This window comes from Nyctereutes procyonoides, unplaced genomic scaffold (assembly GCF_905146905.1).
Source record: "Nyctereutes procyonoides isolate TBG_1078 unplaced genomic scaffold, NYPRO_anot_genome, whole genome shotgun sequence".
In the NCBI taxonomy this organism is placed as follows: domain Eukaryota; kingdom Metazoa; phylum Chordata; class Mammalia; order Carnivora; family Canidae; genus Nyctereutes; species Nyctereutes procyonoides.
The window spans coordinates 44,108,625-44,128,683 of record NW_026575139.1 but is presented as its reverse complement, the minus strand read 5'-3'; the positions used below and the strand labels follow the sequence as shown (position 1 = coordinate 44,128,683).

General features: G+C 43.0%; 1 protein-coding gene across 1 annotated transcript; it reads left to right on the top strand.

Annotated features, from left to right (window-relative positions):
• Positions 1–2,233: 2,233 nt before the first annotated feature.
• On the top strand, positions 2,234–16,010 carry PTGER2 (prostaglandin E receptor 2). Its single transcript, XM_055304285.1, has 2 exons — positions 2,234–3,253; positions 14,688–16,010. Exons 1-2 carry the CDS (start codon positions 2,411–2,413, stop codon positions 14,928–14,930), a joined length of 1,086 nt encoding a protein of 361 aa, XP_055160260.1. The 5' UTR covers positions 2,234–2,410; the 3' UTR covers positions 14,931–16,010.
• The last annotated feature ends 4,049 nt before the right edge of the window (positions 16,011–20,059 follow it).

The following is a 20,059-nucleotide window of genomic DNA, read 5'->3' as shown; positions in this document are numbered from 1 at the left end:
GGAGGAGTGATGAATGAGATTGAGAAGGCAGCGGTGAAGCAGCAGCCATGGTTGTCATGCTCCAAAGGACAATGCAGGACTCCCAGCCTGGTGATAACTCTAGTACATTGTCACTTATCCACCTCTCCATGAAGGGTGCCACCACTTTATGAAGGGTGCCAGCTTCTCCCGCAGTATACCTGCATTATTGAGGTAAGAGGTGGTGAGAGACACACAGAAATCCAGTCTGTCGTTGAAGATTCTAGTTGTTCATGAATTCCAGTTTATCCCTTGTAGGTTCCAAGCCTGTACATGATTTTATCCACATCCAGCTTTCTGCCCTGCCATTCTGTCTGACCTATGGTGGCTTGGTTCAATTAACACTGGAATCAAACACAGCAAACAGCTTTGCGTAGACTTCTCCAGGAGCTCCCACCATCCCGTAGGGTCTAATGCATCACTCTCCAACAGAGCTTCTGCGATGGTAAAAGTGTTTTGTATACGAGCTGTCTGATATCATAGCCGCTACTCACATGCATATGGCTACTGAGCGCTGGAAATGTACCTAGTGCAACTGAGAAACTACATCTTTACTCTTAGTTAATTTTAACTCATTTAAATTTAAATTGCCACTTGTGGCCAGAGGTTACCATATAGAACAGCACAGGTCTAGTGCCTAATAATAAATCTCTCATTCTCCATCACTTCCAGTGGTTCTGTTTCTTTGGTTGAATCCTGAGACAGGCAGCGACTGCTGACGACATGGGGAAGAACATGTAGATAGAAAGCCAGCATGCTAGGAATGAAGGGCTGGAGAGCAGAAAGAGACTGGGGCCTGGGAGGCTCACCTGCCTGTGACTGATGGATTTCTTATTTGGGAAAAAGAGACTTCCATTGAACCTGCTCTGTTGAGAGTCCCATCTCCATTTCTAATCCCCAGGCCAGAATTATCAAGGTGGGCTAAACTTTTCATGGAGATCAAGCAGGCTGTGGTGAAATGTGTTCTTCAGCAGGTAATTTTTTTCTTTGTTCTCCCATGATGACTCTTACCCCTTGCCTGTTCCCAATGCAGATCCTTCACCTCCTAGTTCTTCTCCCTTCCCCAACTGAATATGAGAGAATATAATTACCTCACTTTGTCTACCAAACTGGATTTTGTTTGTTTGTTTTAAACACCAGCCCATTTTAGTGAGTCTGCAATTATGACAATGGGTGGTAGACGACCACTTTTGTCAACCCTGGTTTCTAAAACTGGCCACTCACTAATAAGCTTTACCAGGAGTGGGTCTTTCTAGATGGGCTCTGCACCGTTCATGTGAAAAAATTAATCCTGAACAACATTTTCTTTCAAGGCTGTACTTGACTAGAGAACAATGTGCAATGATTGCAAGCTGTGTTCACAAACAATTCTACACACAAGGAACATTTCTTTCTCTTATTCTTCTTTTCTTGCTTGCTTGCTTGCTTGCTTGCTTAAACAAGTGGTTATCCGTTATGGTGTTGACAGAAAAGGCGAAATGCTGGCAACCGAATCAAAGCAACAGTGCAACAGGCAGCTCAGCGGTGCGCGCTGTTTGGTTCCTTGGACAACCAGGCGAACTTTTCACTTCCTCCTAATTTTGGTCCCGCCCTCTTAGTTTATCTTCCTGAGAATGACAAAAAAGAAAAGAAAAGAAAAAGAGCATATGGGTCCTACTGCAAACGGTCTTTGGTGCCTGTTATGCCCTTCTTACACACATCTCCCCGGACTGGGTCCTTCCAAATTCTCTGTTGTTTGGTGAGTCACTTTGGGTTTCCGCTGTCGCCTTCTGCGAACCCCCACAAGTGCCCTGCACGCCCTCCCAGCCCCCTGCTGGGGCCGAACGCTTCCCACCCGGGCCAGCGGCCCCCCGCGCTTCCAGCCTGCAGTCCCGGAGGAACGGAGCGCGGGGATGCCCAGGCCACCGCGCTCGCGCGCAGAGCCGCTCCGGGCAGGCGTTCGGGGCCCCTCTCCTCGCGGTCACCGCTGAGGGACTCGCAAGTGCCCCGCACCGGGTGTGACGCGCCTTCCACCTCTCGGGCGTCCTGCGGGCGCCGGGCGGGACACCGCGTCTGAGTTGGTCGTCCCCGCGCGGGTGCAGAAGGGGCGGCGGCTGCCCCCCGTCCCCCCCCCCCCCCCGCCCCGGGTGTGGGCTCCTGGCTGCGGTGGGCGCGCGGATCCGCAGAGGAGCTCGGAGCGCCGCCCGGATGCTGCAGCCTAGCGGCGTCTCCGAGAGCAACGCGAGCCCCGGGGCCGAGCCTGGCCTGGGCGCGCGGGGCGCCGGAAGGGGGCTCTGGACTTGGGTCCCTCCCCCTTCCCCGCGGCTTCCCCGAGCGCTCCAGCTGCCAGACTCTCCTCCGCCCAGGTACGAGCCGGGAGAGGAGGGCGCGTCTCTCCTCTTGGCCCCCCACCATGGGCAGTATCTCCAATAACTCCGGGTCGGATGACTGCGAGTCTCGGGAGTGGCTCCCCTCCGGCGAGAGCCCGGCCATCAGCTCCGCGATGTTCTCGGCCGGGGTGCTGGGGAACCTCATCGCGCTGGCGCTGCTGGCGCGCCGCTGGCGGGGGGACGCGGGCCGCAGCGCGGGCCGCGGGAACTCCATCTCCTTGTTCCACGTGCTGGTGACAGAGCTGGTGTTCACCGACCTGCTCGGGACCTGCCTCATCAGCCCCGTGGTGCTGGCTTCCTACGCTCGGAACCAGACCCTGATGGCACTGGAGCCTGAGAGGCGCGCGTGCACCTACTTCGCCTTCGCCATGACCTTCTTCAGCCTGGCCACGATGCTCATGCTCTTCGCCATGGCCCTGGAGCGCTACCTGTCCATCGGGCGCCCCTACTTCTACCAGCGCCATGTCACGCGCCGAGGCGGCCTGGCCGTGCTGCCCACCATCTACACGGTCTCTCTGCTCTTTTGCTCCCTGCCGCTGCTGGGCTACGGGCAGTACGTCCAGTACTGCCCCGGGACGTGGTGCTTCATCCGGCACGGCCGGACCGCGTACCTGCAGCTGTACGCCACCCTGCTGCTGCTTCTCATCGTCGCGGTGCTCGCCTGCAACTTCAGCGTCATCCTCAACCTCATCCGCATGCACCGTCGGAGCGGGAGAAGTCGCTGCGGACCCTCCTTGGGCAGCTGCCGGGACGGCTCTGGGACCCGCAGGAGAGGGGAAAGGGTGTCCGTGGCAGAGGAGACGGACCACCTCATTCTCCTGGCTATTATGACCATCACCTTTGCGATCTGCTCCTTGCCGTTCACGGTAAGTCAGCCCACTCCGTTTCCACAACCGAGCTCTGGCCAGCCCTCTCACTCTCTCCCCTCTCGCTCCCACCCTTTCCACCGCCCCACTTTTGCAACGTTTAAAAATAGGTTCTGATTGTTGAGGTCCAGACCGCTTTCTCTGGCTTCCCACCTTTAGGCCACTTCTTTCCTCCCCTAACCCCGGCTGGCCTTCGGTGACTCTGTGCTAGTGATTCTCCCATTCCCTAGCAGCTCCCCCCCCCCAAAGGGATCCTCAGCCCTCCCCTATGCCAGCCCAGACCCTCAACCTACAGTTAAAAGCCGCTGTCTGCCTCTGCTAGCTCGCTTCGTGCCTGAGGGGGCGGCCCCTTCCACCTGCCACCTGCGTGTGTGTATCAGTTACAACCTTGACTTCCCTGAGCTGCAGTTCCCTCGAGGTGGTCCCCACCCACTGGTCCAAGTTCTCCTTGCTTTGCCTTGTACCCGACACGCAGCATTCCAGCTGTCATGAAGAATGGTCCCAGGTGAGAAGGGTCCCTGTTGATAAGTTCAGAGCACTCATTCCTTGTCCTAAAAGTTCAACAAACACAGAGTTTATAAGTTTCCCAATTTACATATTATGAGCGTAACTCTTTGTGACCATAGGGGGGAAAATGTGGACATTATATTATGTCCCTAATGATAACTAAAGGAAAAGATGGGTTGCTTGGAGAAACTCCTTGCTCAGCTTTTGCAGTCCCTCTCAAGGAGGCATTTGTACCTTCTCACAAAACCTCCTCTTCATATCACTATCAGAAATATATACAGGTGTTTTTCAGCGTATAGTCATGCACTTCATGAGCACAAAGCAACACACAGGAATGGCTGGTCCATCTCAGGGATGGGAAAGTCAGGATATCCAGCATATGCCATGACCCAGGAGGGCTGGGGGCAGCCTGGAAAACTGAAGACAGGAGCCCAAGTTGGAGGATGACTGCTATCCTGTTCGGGGGGCAGCTTAGCAGTTAGTTCTATGACACTGTGAGTTTGAGCCTTCTCAAGTATAACATAGATGGCAGGGCCAGGGAGGTGTCTGAGCATGTGTTGGCCTCTTATGGGGAGCTGGGGACTGGAAGTTGGAGTAGCCTCACTTTCCACTCTTTAAAAGAACAAGACTGACCCTACAGGGAGTAAACAGTTGGCTGTGACTTCTTCCTGCCAGTCTTGGAGAAAAGAAAGAGATAGATAGTGCCCACCATTAGCAGGTCTGACCTGTTACCTTACTTTATCTTTATCTTACTTCTCGCCTCCATCACTGCTTTTGATTATCTTCATACTCTCATCGTCTGGGGTGAGAAAGGATACCCATCCTCCTGATTCATAGCTATATTCTCTTCTTCCTGGTCGCCACTATCCTCCTTCTACCCCATTCTCCACCAGGGCAGAAGCTGATCAGAATCGATAAGTGACATGAAAGGACCCCCCCCTTATGAAACGAGGTAGCACCATGGGAACCTGCCTCTTCCATTCCACCCTGAATCAGGGAGTTTGTGCAACAGAAAGGCTGTGTAAATCGGCATGGCTTCTACATATTCCTTTTGTTTTACTGGTAGAAATTTTTGATGACGTGTTAGATGTTAAATCAGTTTTTTTGGGTCGGGACTAAGACACAAAACACATATCTATGAGAGAAAGAATTTCCAGTTCCACTAAACAGACTAGAATCCAATGTAGAGGCCATAAGCCCTTTCTGAGTTGGGCAGTGCCAGTCTCGGCCTGGTGAGAATTGGGAGGTCAGTTCCTAGAGTCTTGTGATTTTTGAGCATATATTTTAAAATACCCCCCACGCCAAGCCACTTAAATAGTTTGGGAATGGGCTCAGAGGGGACCACATGCTTGTGAAAAGAATTAGTATCCCTAAGTCCTTTAGGGGAAGAGAGCAGGAGGAAACGATCTATGCTTTGATCATGACTACCCCATTGCAAAACATATATTATAAAACATAAAGGCAGTGATTTTCAATGGGTTCCCCTGTTTTCAAGTAAATTTGCCTTTTATCATGAGAACTCAATCATTGCTGTATGTTGATTTTCAAGTCTCCCTGTGCATACACACAGACACACACACATTTATATTTATTTTCTCCCTTTATTTACTATTAAGCCAGGGGCAGCTCCAGATTTGCCAAATGGAAGGGGCTTAGAGCTAGAAGTCTGGGTAAAAGGAGTAGGGGAGTAGGAGGTTTGCTTTGAAGCTCTGTTTTTATTTAGATTGCCTCTTCATGGCTCGAGGATGCCCAATGAAGATTATGAGGACACTTTATGATAGTGGCATTGACTCTATTCTCAAAGAGTAGGGGAAAAGCCTAGAGTGAACATAATCAGAAAGCCAGACATGCTGATCCTTGTCTTGGGGCTAACATGGCATGTTATCCAGATGAAGAATGGATACCTCACTAGGCCCCAAATAGATATTTGAACCATACCTTAAATGGGAAGTATCAAATTGTCTTTTAATAAGGAAGTTTACATGGACCAGTAACTAATTTTATTTGTTAATAAATTATTGATACTTGTTAGAACCTTTCATTTACATAGCACCTTAAACCTTATGAAATACTGTAGTAACTTGATTTCAGTGATCTCATGGAAGGCTTCTTTGATGATTCTGAAGTCATAGCTACTGTTTAGTGCATACATTCTGCTATTTCAGAATGCTTGCATTGGCCCTGGAGGGCACTTTCCCCTTGTGTCCTTTTAGTCTTCTTGGCCCACACTAAAATTGTGGTCAGAAATAACCTACACCAATCTCCCACACAAGGCAGGAATCATTTCCACACATCCTAACTGGGAAACTGTTAGACAAGGCAAAGACTTATGGTGGTCTTCAGAAATTCTTCTGTTCCTCTAACAGAACATAGGCAGTCCAATAGAAGTACAGTTGAGCCACATATGGAATTTTAAGTGTTCTATTAGCCAAATAACAAAGAGTAAAAAGAAACGGTAAAAATTAATCAATATATTTTATTTAACCCAATATCCAAAATATTATCACTTCAAAATGTAAGCAATGTGATTATTAATGAGCTATTCCAACTAACTGACTTCCTTGTTCCCAGAAAGTACTAGCAATCTACTCTATCTCTGTCTGTTTCTTCCTCAGGATAACAGAGCTGCTTTCTATGTCCTTCAAAGGTGGGCCACACCACTGGCCCAGTAAAGAGGAGATTTCACAGCTGTGTACCCAGTGAGGTACCAGTCTTTTCCAGCACACCAGGAGTGAGGGAAGAAGAGGAGTGGGGAATTTAGGAAACCTGGAACTATTCAAGTCAGCCATTGTCCCAAGGTGTGGACAGGTTAGAATTACTGCTTCCTCCAAGAACACCAGTCTAGGACTTTTAATGTTTGGAAGTGAAAACTATCAAAGTGTAAAATGTTCAGCACCCTATAATGAAATCAACTTCAACCTTCAAGCCATAATATTTTTTTTAAGATTTTATTTATCTATTCATGAGACACAGAGAGAGAGCCAGAGACATAGGCAGAGGGAGAAGCAGGCTCCATGCAGGGAGCCCAATGCAGGACTCGATCCCAGGACCCTGGGATCACGCCCTGAGCCTAAGGCAGATGCTCAACCCCTGAATCACCCAGGCGTCCCCAAGTTCAACTTGCAAATATCATTATTATCAGCAACACAACAGCTAACATTTTGCATCTAATGTTTATATACACTAACCCATTATCTTCACAACAACTGCAAAATAGATAGTATTATTATTTCCGTTTTACAGATACGGCAGATAATACCAAGAGTCCTACAGCTAGTGAGTGTTGGAGCTAGGGATCAAAGCCAGACAGTTTAAAAATGCGCAGAGCCTATCCCCTTAGGAAGAAGGTATTTACCTCAGGGGTTAACATGTGAAAAGATTAAACCAAGATATTCATAAAGGAATGGTAAGGATGTTATAAATATCTGGATCACTTTGTCTCAATTCCAACTTGTTAGCTTTTCCTTTTTTAAGATTTTATTTATTTATTTATTTATTTGAGAGAGAGAACATGCAGAGGGTGGGGTGGGAAGGAGCAGGGAGACTGAAAGAAACCCAAGCAGACTCCCTGCTGAGCACGGGGCCCAAGGTGGGGTTTAGTCCCACAGCCCTGAGATCATGACCTGAGCCCAAAACAAGAGTCAGCGTGCTCAACCGACTGAGCCATCCAGGCTCCCCTCAACTTGTTAGCTTTAAAAATGAAATGACAAAGACCTTTTTTCCCATGCTGATCAAGGTGACTGAGCCGGGGCCAAGCGTGTGGTTCCTTTTTTCTTCTCCACAGTTCTATGAATTGAAAGGCTAAGACCGAGATTTGAGGAGATTGGCTAATATAAATGCTGGTCTAAATTAAGAAATAATCAGATTACCCTTCACATAAAATCTTCTGTTGGTACACATGAAACGTTTCTTATGAGATAAAAAAAAAAAATGTTGTGGTTAGGAAATGGCATTACTTTGGCTTCCCAATATGAAATCATGCATGGGACCGACAACATATTCCAAACTGTTTATGTACTAAAGGGATAGTGTATAAATTAATGAATTCCTCCTTATGTTGATCAGCTGTTGCCATCATTTCACAGAGATAAATAGAAACTTTTTTCCTGAAATGGAACAGAACACAGAAAATATATCAGACCATTCTTGCCTCAGATACTGTTTGTGTATTAATTTCCAACACAAGTCAAGTTACTTGGTCACTACTTTACCAATAGCTGTGGACAGCTGGTGGTCATTTTAAACTGCTTTCCATTTGGTGTTAGAATATTATTCAGTTCTAAAATTTCAAAAGTGAACCATTGCATCATTCTTTTTTTAAAAAGATTTTTTAAATTTATTTATTCATGAGAGACACACAGAGAGAGAGAGGGAGGGAGGCAGAGACACAGGCAGAGGGAGAAGCAGGCTCCATGCAGGGAGCCTGACATGGGACTCAATCCTGGGTCTCCAGGATCAGGCCCTGGGTTCAAGGTGCCGCTAAACTGCTGAGCCACCGGAGCTGCCCCATTGCATCACTCTAAAAAGGTCTTCATCTTTAGAAATCCTTTAGGGCTGTAATTTCTAGGCAAACCTGATTAGTGGAAAAATAATCTTAAAAATATAGAATAAACTCAAGTAAATAGTACTGGAGGTTCCTGTTCATTCCAGGAACTCTTTACTTAAAATGCAACATGAATGGGGGTTGTAAAACTCATGAAATTTGTTGATTATGTACCTGCAAAAAACCATAGTTCTAGTAAGGGTAAAAAAGAAATTCAGAACTCTCCATGAATAACTGTAATGAATTTGCTTGGTGATATTTTAAGTTATATCCATGAATTACTGGAAATCCCTTTATCATTTCTGCATCACCAATAATATATTTGGGGATTGGTGAAATCATTTTAAGACACGTGACTTTTTTTAAAATTTTATTTATTTATGATAGTCACAGAGAGAGAGAGAGAGAGAGGCAGAGACACAGGCAGAGGGAGAGGGAGAAGCAGGCTCCATGCACCGGGAAGCAGGCTCCATGCACCGGGAGCCCGACGTGGGATTCGATCCCTGGTCTCCAGGATCGTGCCCTGGGCCAAAGGCAGGCGCCAAACCGCTGCGCCACCCAGGGATCCCAAGACACGTGACCTTTTAAGAGAACATTCCTCTATATGAATGTTTTCATTTGACATCTTTTCCTTTGCCATTACAAAATGCTGGTTGTGAATAAAGACACTGAATCTTTAAAATTTAGACAGGAAGAACCATAGTCTTATTCCCAAAAAAGAAACTGTGCATTATGTCCACACCATCGGTCAAGTTGTTCATTGCTGCTATTTCAGATGATTAAGACCAGGTCCTCAGCTTAAAGAGAAATAGCTTCTATAGATGGTGTATTTCTTTTCTTTTTTTCTTTTTTTCTTTTCTTTTCTTTTCTTCTTTCTTTTCTTTTCTTTTTTTCTTTTCTTCTTTCCTTTCCTTTCCTTTTTTTTTTTTTTTGGCATGTCAAAAGCCCATCGCAGTATTAAGTTTAAAAAAATGGAATGGAAGGCAGCCTGGGGCGCTCAGCGGTTTAGCATCACCTTCAGTCCAGGGCCTGATCCTGGAGACCTGGAATCGAGTCCCATGTGGGGTTCCCTGCATGGAGCCTGCTTCTCTCTCTCTCTCTCCCTCTCTCTCTCTCTCTGTGTGTGTTTCTTATGAATAAATAAATAAAATATTTTTTAAAATGGAATGGAATGGAAGAGAAAAGAAAAGAAAGAAATGGTGAGGGATTGATCTCCAGAGATATGGTATTTCAGGAAGACAAGTCACTTTTCACCTAAAGGTTTAAGACCCAGTTAATCTGCAACTTGGTCTGCTCAGTTTCCATGGCTTATCCTGTCCTCTATTTTGTAGCTCTCAACTTTAGCATTAACTGTCTTTTGTATCCAGCCCTGGGATCATCTGAAGCATAAGGCAGGGAACACTCTTTAGTACTGAAGCCATATCTATGCCAGAATCTTTCCTTCCAAAGGGACATAAGCTCCTGTTCCCTACACCACAAAGCACCTAGGATTTGGGGGAAGGGATTTCTTTAAAACATCATATACTGGAAAATAATGTCCCTCCAAAAGCTTTGTGTGTTTTTTTTAAAGATTTTATTTATTTATTCATGACGAGAGAGAGAGAGAGAGAGGCAGAGACACATGTGGAGAGAGAAGCAGGCTCCATGCAAAGAGCCTGACCGAGTCTGTGGGACTTGATCCCCAGACTCCAGGATCACGCCCTGAGCCAAAGGCAGACACTCAACCACTGAGCTACCCAGGTGTCCCCAAAAGCTTTGTGTTTAAAAAAATTTTTTTTGAAGTATAGCTGACACCAAAAGTTTTTTAAAGAATGGGTTGTATAAAGCCATAGCCAGGACACCCAAATGACTTTCACCAGGCAGGTAAACATAAAATAACATATAATAAAATCCTCTGCCTGCAATTTAACTGTGCAAAGTATGAAGGAAAGAAAAGCTCCAAAGAAAGACAAGTAGATATGACCATGGTTTTCCAGACTATAAATAGGAACAGCCATACCCACAAACCCTTGTGACACCTTTGCAAACAAGGCTCTTAAAAAACTATAATCAGTTAGTGTGAACTTCACGTGAGACTTTACATCATAGGCTTTTTTTTTTAAGATTTTATTTAATTATTTGAAAGATAGAGCACAAGTGGAAGGAACAGCAGAGGAGAGGGAGAAGCAGGCTCCCTGCTCAGCAGGGAGCCAGATGCAGGACTCGATCCCAGGACCCCAGGATCATTACCTGAGCCAAAGGCAATTGCTTCACCAACTGAGCCACCCAGGCACCTCACATCACAGGATTTATATGTAGAAGGTGGTAGTTTGTGTAGTAGCTAAAAGGAAAAAATTTTTTTAAAGATTTTATTTATTTATTCATGAGAGAGAGAGAGAGAGAGAGAGAAGCAGGCTCCATTCAGGGAACCTGATGTGGGACTTGATCCCAGGACTCCAGGATCACACCCTGGGCTGAAGGCAGGTGCTAAACTGCTGAGACACCCGGGAATCCCCTAAAAGGAAAGTTTTGATCCCATTGCTTGAGTGTGGCTCCATGGCTTTCCTACTTACCTTGAGTGTGATTTGGGATATGGTAACTAATCTTCTAGGCCTTGATTTCCTCCTTACTAAAACAGGAATAATAATATTTTGCAAGTTCGTGCAAGGATTAAACAAGAAAATTTACAAATTGCTTAGCCCCATGCCTGGCACACATAGGTCTTCAATAAATATTAACTGCTATCTCCATAGGGTTCAATTTCCAAAAGAAAATCAGATTGCATACTAATGATCAGGGGCTGAATCCTAGAAGCTCAAAATCACTTGCTTGACCAGGTCTAAGTGGAGCTTTTGTTTTTAAGTATAATAATTGAATAATTTTAAACTGTTTCAGATGTTGGGTAAAGGTTCTAAAACAGAGGTTCTCAAGCTTAGCTGCACATTAGAATCACCTAGGTTGATTTAAAAACCTTGATACCCATGTTACAGCCCCAATAAATTAAATCAGAGTCTCTGGGGGTGGGAGCAAATCATCAGAGTAGTCTTAACAATCCTCAGGTGATTTCAATGAACAACCAAATAAAGTTCTCATTTGCTCTAAAATTCTGAAACCACGATGAAGTTGCATTGACAGCAGGAAAGTAGCTCAGAAGAAGAGTCCCAGGGGATCCCTGGGTGGCGCAGCGGTTTGGTGCCTGCCTTTGGCCCAGGGCGCGATCCTGGAGTCCTGGGATCGAATCCCACATCGGGCTCCCGGTGCGTGGAGCCTGCTTGTGTCTCTGCCTCTCTCTCTCTGTGACTATCATAAATGAATAATAAAAAAAAAAAGAGTCCCACATCAGTGACAAGATGAAGATTTCTGTGGGAGGCTGAAAGGGTTCTATAGAAGATGACTCTAAGGAACACTGGTTTTCATCTGTACCATTTTGTAGGTGTCAAACTATATTCTTAGCAAAGCCCTATAGGGAGAGCCTGTCCTAAGAAATTAAAACTCATTTGACTTGTTTAGATTTTTCTCTTAGCAAGTTTATTAGTGGTATGTGCAAACGTGTATCAACTCTGTCAGCCTCTGAGGCTGAATTCCAGAATATCACTGAAACACCTTTAATTAATTAATTGACATGTCAATTCATTGTCAGCCTTTAATTAAAATCTAGGATCAGCTGGAGTTTAAAGGGAAATGGAGTTATGGTTTCATGAGTACAGGGTTTCAGTGTAGGATGATGAAAAAGAGGTTCTGGAGATGGATGGTGGTGATGGTTGCTATTCTTTTATGTGACAGCCAGTCAGGGACAGCCACAGGAAGAGCACAGGAGAGGCCTAGGAAAATAGTTTATCATACTTACAGGTCCTAGACACAGGAAACACTGCCTAAGACCAGGGCCACAGGGAAAGTAGTACTGTGGGTCAGGAGCCAGAAGAGACAGGAGTTGGAGGACAGCCTGGGCTTCTGCAGGGATAGAGGGCCAGAGGGAGGGGCTCTAGCTTGGTTACTTCGCATATCAAAGGACTGCTCCTGGATGAGCCCCCAGCATTCTCTTAAGAATGGCTAGCCCTGGGGGGGAGGAGCAGCCTCTTCCCAGCCAGAAAGCTTTTAAGATGTCAAAACATCTTGCTATACGGAAAATAAAGAACCTAGCCAATAGAGTTGCAAACAATATAAATGTACTTAATGCCACTGATTACACACTTGAAAAATGGTTTAAAGTGATAGATTATATGCTATGTATATTTTGCAATTAAAAACAAACCCAAGATCCACAATGTCAAAAACAGTGAACTCTAGGCAAGAGACAAGAACCAAAGGGGGGGATATGGGGAAATGGAAAAAGACAAAACTTACATCAGGAACTTAAAGGGTCACTTCTCCCAGCATAAAAGAAGACGTTGTCTTCTACAAAATCTTGGTCACCTCCTGAAATGCAAATTTTAAGCATTTCTAAAAATGACCCAGCATAGTGGGATGAAAGGGAAAGGAAACAAATAGTACAGAATTGCTTCATCCTCTAAAACCATTTTTCACTTCTCATTGCTCTGTGACACTCTAACGACATCAGGAACTATGATACTGTACAGGTCATGCACCACTGAAAACCTGGCTCATCTCCATGTGTGACATTGGAATGCTGAGCCCTCTGTACACTGCCCATTATGGCTGGCTAATTCAATGTCATCGTATGCTTTGGTGAAGCTCGATCATGAACTGCTCTACAGACCTTTTCTCCAACAGAGTGTCAATTGTATGTGTGTGTAGGAACTAATATATTTGAATTTACTAGACTTTTTGTACAGTATTGTCCTGAAATTCTAAAATCCCAAATCACTCCTTAGATATAACATCTAAGTACTATTTCTCAGCCAAAATCATTTGGTTGACAAGAAAATTATTGCTTCATTGTGTATTCCCACCTAACTTTCCTCTTCTCTGTATAATCAGGGAAATCTACCATCACTTCTAATTTTTCCTTATTCATGTGCCAATTCTTTCCTCCATTCCCTATTCCAAGATTTCTCTGGCATAAACACCTATGGCTGCCAAACCTTCCTGCTCTTGTCCTAACATAAGCAACCAAAAGATGACTACTCTTCTCCCTCCCTGTAATTTGCTTTGTATATCCACTTGCCAGATTCTTACAGAATAAGTACTAGGGGAAAAGGAAATAAACCATTCCTCTTTCTGGCAAAGAAGCATGGAGGAATGAAGTTGTAGCTCTCTAACTCATGTTCCCACTGGTAAGAAAGTCCCTAGAGCATTATAAAGAACTGATTTCAAAGACTGGGTACGAGGAGCACCTGGGTGGCTTAGTCAGTTAAGCATCTGCCTTCCCCTGGCATCATGATCCCATGGTCCTGAAATCAAGTCCTGAGTTGAGCTCCCTGTTCAATGGGCAGTCTGCTTCTTCTCTCTCTGCCCACCACCGTCAACTCACCCCTACCACTCCTGCTCTCTCTCAAATAAATAAATCTTAAAAAAAAAACTGTATATGATTTCCATTTGCTTCCCTCTTTTCTGTAAGCTATGTGAAGTGTTTGATCTTTATTGAGCATGTACTATCCTTTAAATCTGACCAAAAAGTTGCATTGATCCCAAAATGCATAAGGAATCAGATGAGAGCTGGTATACCAGTTTGAAAACATCAGTCAGCATGCAAAGATGTGTCAGGTTTCCAGCATTTAGGACATTGTTCTAAAGGCCTTTGTTCTAATATAGGCTATCTGAATGTAACCCACGGTTGGGCACCTTCCTAGTGTCAAGGACGTTGGAATTTATGTCCTGAGTCTGCCAGCTGAGCAGCCTTGGGAACTGCAAGTCCCCTAACTTCTCTGCATGTGGATGTCTTCACTGGTAATTTGGAAATATGGACAACATTGTAGGGTACTTACTGAGTGAGCATTGTTTTAAATAACATACACATAATACTTCCTGTCATCTTCCTAACAAACCTAAGAGGTAGATATTGCTATCATTATCACCCATTTTAAAGATGTAGAAACTAAGGCACAAAGAAGTTAGTTTTCTTTCCAATGGTTCCAAAGTTATATATGAAGCCAGAATTGAAACCCAGGCAGTCCCATGTCCAGAATCCATGCTCTAGGTACCTTCTCTCACTGAATTGTGATCATTAAATCAGATTAGAGATTTGGATGTAAATGTAACATATTGTTATTACCTCTCCTGAAGTTTACTTCCTCATCTGTCAAAAGGAGACAATACTTACATTTCAGAGTTTTTGTCAGAATAAACATATGAAAGATGACTGAAATTTTGCTACCCAGCTGTCACCACCCCTGGCAAACAAAAAAACATGTTTTGCTCTTAAATATTAAGAAATTGCATGTGATCTAAGCCTGTCCACTGCTACAATATAAAACTAATATCATTTTTCCTTTTTACTTCTTACAGATTTTTGCATATATGAATGAAGCCTCTTCACGAAGAGAAAAATGGGACCTCCAAGCTCTTAGATTTTTATCGATCAATTCAATAATTGATCCTTGGGTCTTTGCCATCTTTAGGCCTCCTGTTCTGAGACTAATGCGTTCAGTCCTCTGTTGTCGGGTTTCATTAAGAGCACAAGATGCAACACAGACTTCCTGTTCTATACAGTCAAACGCCAGTAGATTGACCTTTGTCGACACTAGTTAGAAGTGCTTCATTAGCCAGACTCTGGAAGATCATTTTGAAATGGCTCCTTGGCGAAATGAAAAAAATTAGTTTATAAACCAAATGAAGCCACCTAATAAAACAGAGTAAACAAACATTTCAGCAGTGGTTTAGGCGACAGAGGTGCTGAGAAGGCGTTTCATGGAAAGGGTCAGAAGGATCCATAAAACCTACCTGCAATGAGCAGGTTAGTTGGTCTTTAGATGAAAAAGACCAGTTTTCAGATCCAGTTTCCTTTTGATTTAAGCTTTCCTGTTGAGTGAGAAAGCATGTGGTTTTGTGATTTGTTTAAAGCCCTAAATAGTTACTGTATTTTCTATTTTAATCTTCTATGCTACTGCTGTTATAAACATGCAGTGTATAGTCAGACAAGACAAAACTTCATGTGTATCTTCTAGGAAGATGATACATGGAAGCAACTAAGACTGGTGTCCTGTGATTGCTCAACAGCTCTTTGGCCGATGAATTTGGAAATCACAGGCACTTTGTACCATCATATTTGTGTATGTGGGTGGACTCTCTGGTCACTATGGTATTATGGGTGGAGCAGTAGGCTCAGCTGGTTAACATCACCTTTTCAATAGTCCTCCAGAAGCTTTGTGTCAACGTATTAGGTTATTTATTTTATATTGCCCATTATGTTAAGAGTAATCAAGAAAGCTTTTGGAATTTTCTTCTCAACAAGAAATAATAGGTTATTAAGAAAGTTTTAAATTCTGATTGATACTCTTCATTCTGTTTCCAGGGAGGGGCTATGTGGCTATGTCTAAAGCTAAATATTAGAATAAAAACTGAAAAATCTGGTCAATTCTCAATAAACCATGAAACTCTTCTATTGTTCCTGTTGAGACTATGACTAACGTATACTTGATAAGATGACTGTATTGTAACAAAATTCATGCATCTACATTTTTATCCAGGAAGCATGGTTTGACTCATTCTATATAGGAAATCATACAACAGTGAGTCATATCTTAATATGTTTCTAAATCTAAATGTTTGGCATGGTATAGATCTGACATCAAAATATTTCAGTGAATTTGCACTGTTTAATCATCTTAGTTACTGCATAAACTCATCTGAAATGTCACGAAAATAAACTATGAAACAAAAATTTCAGAATGGAATAGTATTTGATAAATTTCCCCAAATAACAATTTCTAGAGCATAGTATTTTTTAATGAGATAAAAGTGGAAAACTTGTATTTATTTTGGCAGATTTTTAAAGTGTGGTTGCATTTAGATGTTAAAATATTCAGTATAGTACTTGGTATTTAGAGGATATTTTTTCCTTATAGTATGATCTTAAGAGTAGAACCACCTGGGATCCCTGGGTGGCGCAGCGGTTTGGTGCCTGCCTTTGGCCCAGGGTGTGATCCTGGAGACCCGGGATCGAATCCCACGTTGGGCTCCCGGTGCATGGAGCCTGCTTCTCCCTCCTCTGTGTCTCTGCCTCTCTCTCTCTCTCTCTCTCTCTCTCTCTCTCTCTCTCTCTCTCTGTGACTATCATAAATAAATAAAAATTAAAAAAAAAAGAGTAGAACCACCTTATTTATTTATTTATTTTACAGTGAGTGTTATTACAGGATAGCTATTATTAAAAAAAAAAGGGATGTTAGTTTTTTCCAAAGTTTCACCGAATTGCTTACGCAAAACCATTTCCTATAAGTAGTTATCAAACTAGGTAATCACTTAAAGTGATTCTAAACCAATCTAGAATCAGACACAATCTATGTCAAATCAGTTCTTATTTTTAAAAGAGCAAATAAATGGTTTGCTTTTCTACTAACTTAAACAAACCAGGCAAAATTTAACTTAACTGAAATCTGGACATATAAATAAATCTTTCCTGCACACAAGTATTCTACAGTTAAGAAATTGTTCTAAATAAGACTAATTATTCTCATGGGTAATTCATAAACATAAAATTCTGAAGTTACTTTGAATCTGGAAGATTGATTTCTTTTATCAGATGACTGTTTTTTCCTCCAAATGAAAATGTTAACTATAAGCCTCACTCCACCTCACCACCCTCCAAAAATTCTGATATAATGCCTGAGAACTTAAAAAAAAAAAAAAGGCACACTTAGACATAGTATCACTAGTGGGAGCACAATAATTTACTATGGGAGCCTGATTTCGGGGATCCCTGGGTGACTCAGTGGTTTAGCGCCTGCCTTTGGCCGAGGGCGCGATCCTGGAGTCCTGGGATCGAGTCCCACGTCAGGCTCCCGGCATGGAGCCTGCTTCTCCCTCCTCTGTGTCTCTGCCTCTCTCTCTCTTTCTCTCTCTATCATAAATAAATAAATAAAAATTAAAAGAAAAAGAAAGGTAGATTTCTAGAGCTTTGTTTCCTAATATACTCCTCCTGTTCCTTGCACTGTGTTAAATGGCTAAATCTTGTTTGATTTGAATATACAAGAAGGAATTGAATGTAAAAATCCTATTACCTAATATTAATGGCAATTTAAAGGTAATGGAAAAAATTACTTAGAATAGATATATAAATATTTCCTTTCTAAAAAAACCCATCACATCAGACGAATCTGTTTACATTCACTGACTCATTTTCAAATTAAATAAAAAACACAGAGCTTAGCCTGGTATATTAGAGAACTGAACTGGGATAAAAGAAGACCTGAATCTCAACATGATTTGGACCCATGACAACCCAGAGCCAGAGCAAAGCTCTAGAAGTAGTACCATCCCTAAACCGCCAGGGTGGCAGAGGCTATAAGCAGTGGGAAGGAAAAGTCTGGTCTGGATCACTACATTCTCAGCGTAATTCAGTTACATTTTTGGCATCCCTGTCTGCTCATGCCAGTGCACTTTGAAAAGGTTAATGTAATGTTAGCTGCGATTTGAATCAAGAAAAAAATATATATATTCAGTTTTAAAATTTGATAACATTGAAAGGCAGGGGAAGACAATTAGCTTGCACTTTTGTAAAGGTTTGTTTCTTTCATTTAGCCAAAGCTAATGGTTTTCTGAATTTAGGAAGAGCCCTCTTTTTGAATCATTTACAGATGGAGAAGCAGTCTTCTCTGCAAATGAGAAGTTTATATGTATGGACATAAAATGCCTACTCATCCAGGCGGTGTTGCAACTTAAGTATTTGGTGACTATCTTATGCCTCATCCTTTAACTTCATTGGATTTCCTCTCCAAGTACACATTTATAATCACCAATCACCTAACAGCATTATAATTGATTTTTTTAACTTACAAAGCATTTTTATTACTGTAAATGCACACTATGAAAATAAATATTATTTTAGCTATTCAGAAAAGCTTTAGTCTTATACAGGGGACCAAGGACATGTACTGGGCATTAATTTTTATTTCAGAAAATTACTTTTTTTTGGTAGCTTTTACAGTTCTTTTAATTAATTGTTAAGTAAATTTTCTTGAATTACACTTTTTATTCCCTATAAAATGAATGTACTATTAAAATCCAGTTTGGGTGGTTTAATTCTGTGATTCAAGTGTTTCTTTTTTAAAATCTGCCACGAGTCAAATCAGCGAAGTTTCTAGCAAAAAAGAGATGGCGTGCTCCAAAGAGTTACCAAAGACTGTCGAATGAAAGGAGTATTTACAGTGGGGTGGGCAGACTTAAGGAAATCAACAAAGTTATGGTGGGGCAGCCAGGGTGGCTCAGTGGTTTAGCGCCACCTTCAGCCCTGGGCGTGATCCTGGAGTCCCGGGATCCTGTCCCACATCTCGCTCCCTGCATGGAGCCTGCTTCTCCCTCTGCCTGTCTCTGCCTCTCTCTCAACCTGTGTCACTCATGAATAAATAAATAAAATCTTAAAAAAAAAAAGTTTTTATGTTTTGGTGAGACATCCCTCACAAGCTCTTCCACTTCTCTGCCTGAAGGGACAAGGGAGGAGCAGTAACCTGAAAGGAGCTTTAGAAGATGGCACCCAACTGGAGCTGTAGCCTTAAGTAGGGAAGCAACAGCTGTTGCCCAACCACAGAGAGGGAACAAGGGGACTACCTTCCTGGAGAATCTCTCCTCCTACTCTCTACTCCTATGCCTATTTCCCCCACTGGCCAAACCCAACTATAATCCACACATCAGGAGACCCTGGTTAAAGCAAAACTGAAGGCCTTATTACAGGGGCAGAGAGATTTAGAGGGGAAGTGGAGAATATCCAGCAAAAGTCAGTTAAAAATATGTTCTCCCTTTTTTAAGTTACACTAATACAAAAATTGAAACTACAAAGTAAGCAGCTTCTCTTCCTGCCTTCTACTCCAAATATCCCCTAAAAGCTTGGGAACTAGGAATCAGCCCCATATGTATGAAAGGGGGTAAAATATTATTGATTCCTTCATCAAAATATTGGTTCTAAGCCCTGCTCTCCTGTGCCTCAGCATTTACATGTATCTAACTTTGAAAGCATATGATTTTATATAATTGGAGAAACAGAAGGGGATCAGGGGTGCCTGAGTGGCTCAGTTGATTAAGTGTCTACCTTCAGCTCAGGTTATGATCACGGGATCCTGGGATGAAGCCCTGCATCAGGCTTCCTGCTCAGTGAGGGGCCTGCTTCTCCCTCTTCCTCTGCCACTCCTTCTGCTCATGCTGTCTAAAATAAGTAAATAAAATATTTTTTTTAAAAAAAGAAGGGGGATGAGACCAGAGCATCTTTGTGTTTTCCCCTACCCAGAGCAATATAGCTATCCCTAGGCAGTACAAAGAGAGAGAACCATGTATGCTGGTCTAGAAATGAACTGGAGCCTCATTTTTAAGAAGGACCACTAGAGTGAGAAAAATCAAGAAAAACCTCACTTAGGGGCACCTGAGTGGCTCAGTCTGTTAGGCATCCAATTCTTGGTTTCAACTCAGGTCATGATCTCATGGGTTGTGGGATCAAGTCCCTCATCAGTCTCCATTATCAGTAGGGCGTCTGCTTGAGGATTCTCTCCCTCTGCCCCTCTGCCCACTCATGCACTCTCTCTCTCTCTCATAAATAAATAAATCTTTAAAAAAAGGAAAAAGAAAACCTCACTTAACAGTGCAGGGCAAGTCATTCCCAAATTTAACATAGCAGGGATGAGTCTATACAGCTATAGTAAAGAAAGAGAGTATGTAGCAATTCAGCAATTCTG